Raw genomic sequence first — 1,184 nt, forward strand, 5'->3', positions numbered from 1 at the left:
AAGGAGCCCCGACTAATGGCAGCCCCCCCTCTCGCTGGGGAAGGAGCCCCGACTACTGGCAGCCCCCCCTCTCGCTGGGGAAGGAGCCCCGACTACTGGCAGCCCCCCCTCTCGCTGGGGAAGGAGCCCCGACTACTGGCAGCCCCCCGCTCTCTCGCTCTGCCGACACCACCGAGACGCGAAGCCCCGTGAGCCCGAGTCTGCCCGTGCAGCTGACCTCGCACCTGCCCTCACACTTCTCCCCCAGAGCTTTGCTACATGGCCGGGAAGTGGCTGTGCGGCTTCCCGGGCTCCCTTGCAGCTAAGGTGGCGTGCCAACGTCATGCTGGCCAGTGACATGGGCGCAGACGGCTAGAAAGGGCTTTTCAGCCCAGATCAAACGAAAGCTCGTGGTGAAGAGCTGCTGGCCATTCGTCCTCTCGCCCTCGCTCCCCCGGGACAGGACGGCAGAAGAGGCCTGGCCTGGCTGGCACTGAGCCTGGAGCTCCTGTCACTCCGGTGTTTTAACGCCTGAAACAAAGAGGCCCTTTTCCCGTGTAAGCCATCGAGGATTTTCTGTGGCTGCCACTCTTACGAATACTGAGATCTGAGCTACAATGTCAACCTCTAGAAAATTAGCAATGTTAAGTCTAAATTTATGTAACAGATCATCTAAATTAGCCATTGCCTTTATAAATGAATGTCGATTTCCATGATTAAAAGCCACCCACCACCACGTGCCCAGTCCCTGCCCACAGCCGTTCACCCTCACACTTCAGCTTTTGTTAAAAAAAAAATCCTACATTGCTAATTAATACATACGGGGGGGGCTCAAATCTCAGAGTAAAACTCTTCAGTCCAGGAAGGGATATAACATAAAACCCTAAAGCTAATACCCGCGGATGGAGACGCTTCTGATCTAGCTCTGGGTGAGCGGCTTCCGGCCAGCACGAGGCTGCCCAGGCTGGACACTCACTCCTGGTCCTGCTCACTGATTCTGTTCTTCTTCAGGCACTGCCTCACGTAGTTTCTGATAATCTGCCAACAGTTAAAAATCGTTTGGTCAAGTAGGTGACTGGATTAGAAAGATGTGGTACATATATACAATGGAATAACACTGAGCAACCAAAAAAAGAAACACGTGTCTTTTGCAACAACTTGGATGGAGCTGGAGGGGATCATGCTTAGTGAGATAAGCCAGAAAG

The 1,184-nt window shown here is 53.7% G+C and overlaps 1 protein-coding gene across 1 annotated transcript in view; it reads right to left on the minus strand.

Moving 5' to 3' along the window:
* The window catches only part of LOC101622535 (chromosome unknown open reading frame, human C6orf118), a 13,622-nt gene that overhangs the window by 740 nt on the left and 11,698 nt on the right, over positions 1-1,184 (minus strand). The window contains exon 5 of the mRNA XM_012735228.1: positions 956-1,054. Within this exon, the coding sequence (XP_012590682.1) occupies positions 956-1,054 (99 nt within the window). The remainder of the gene's footprint in view (positions 1-955; positions 1,055-1,184) is intronic.

Source organism: Condylura cristata, unplaced genomic scaffold, assembly GCF_000260355.1.
Source record: "Condylura cristata isolate star-nosed mole 26May11 unplaced genomic scaffold, ConCri1.0 scaffold00001, whole genome shotgun sequence".
NCBI classification, from domain to species: Eukaryota; Metazoa; Chordata; class Mammalia; order Eulipotyphla; family Talpidae; genus Condylura; species Condylura cristata.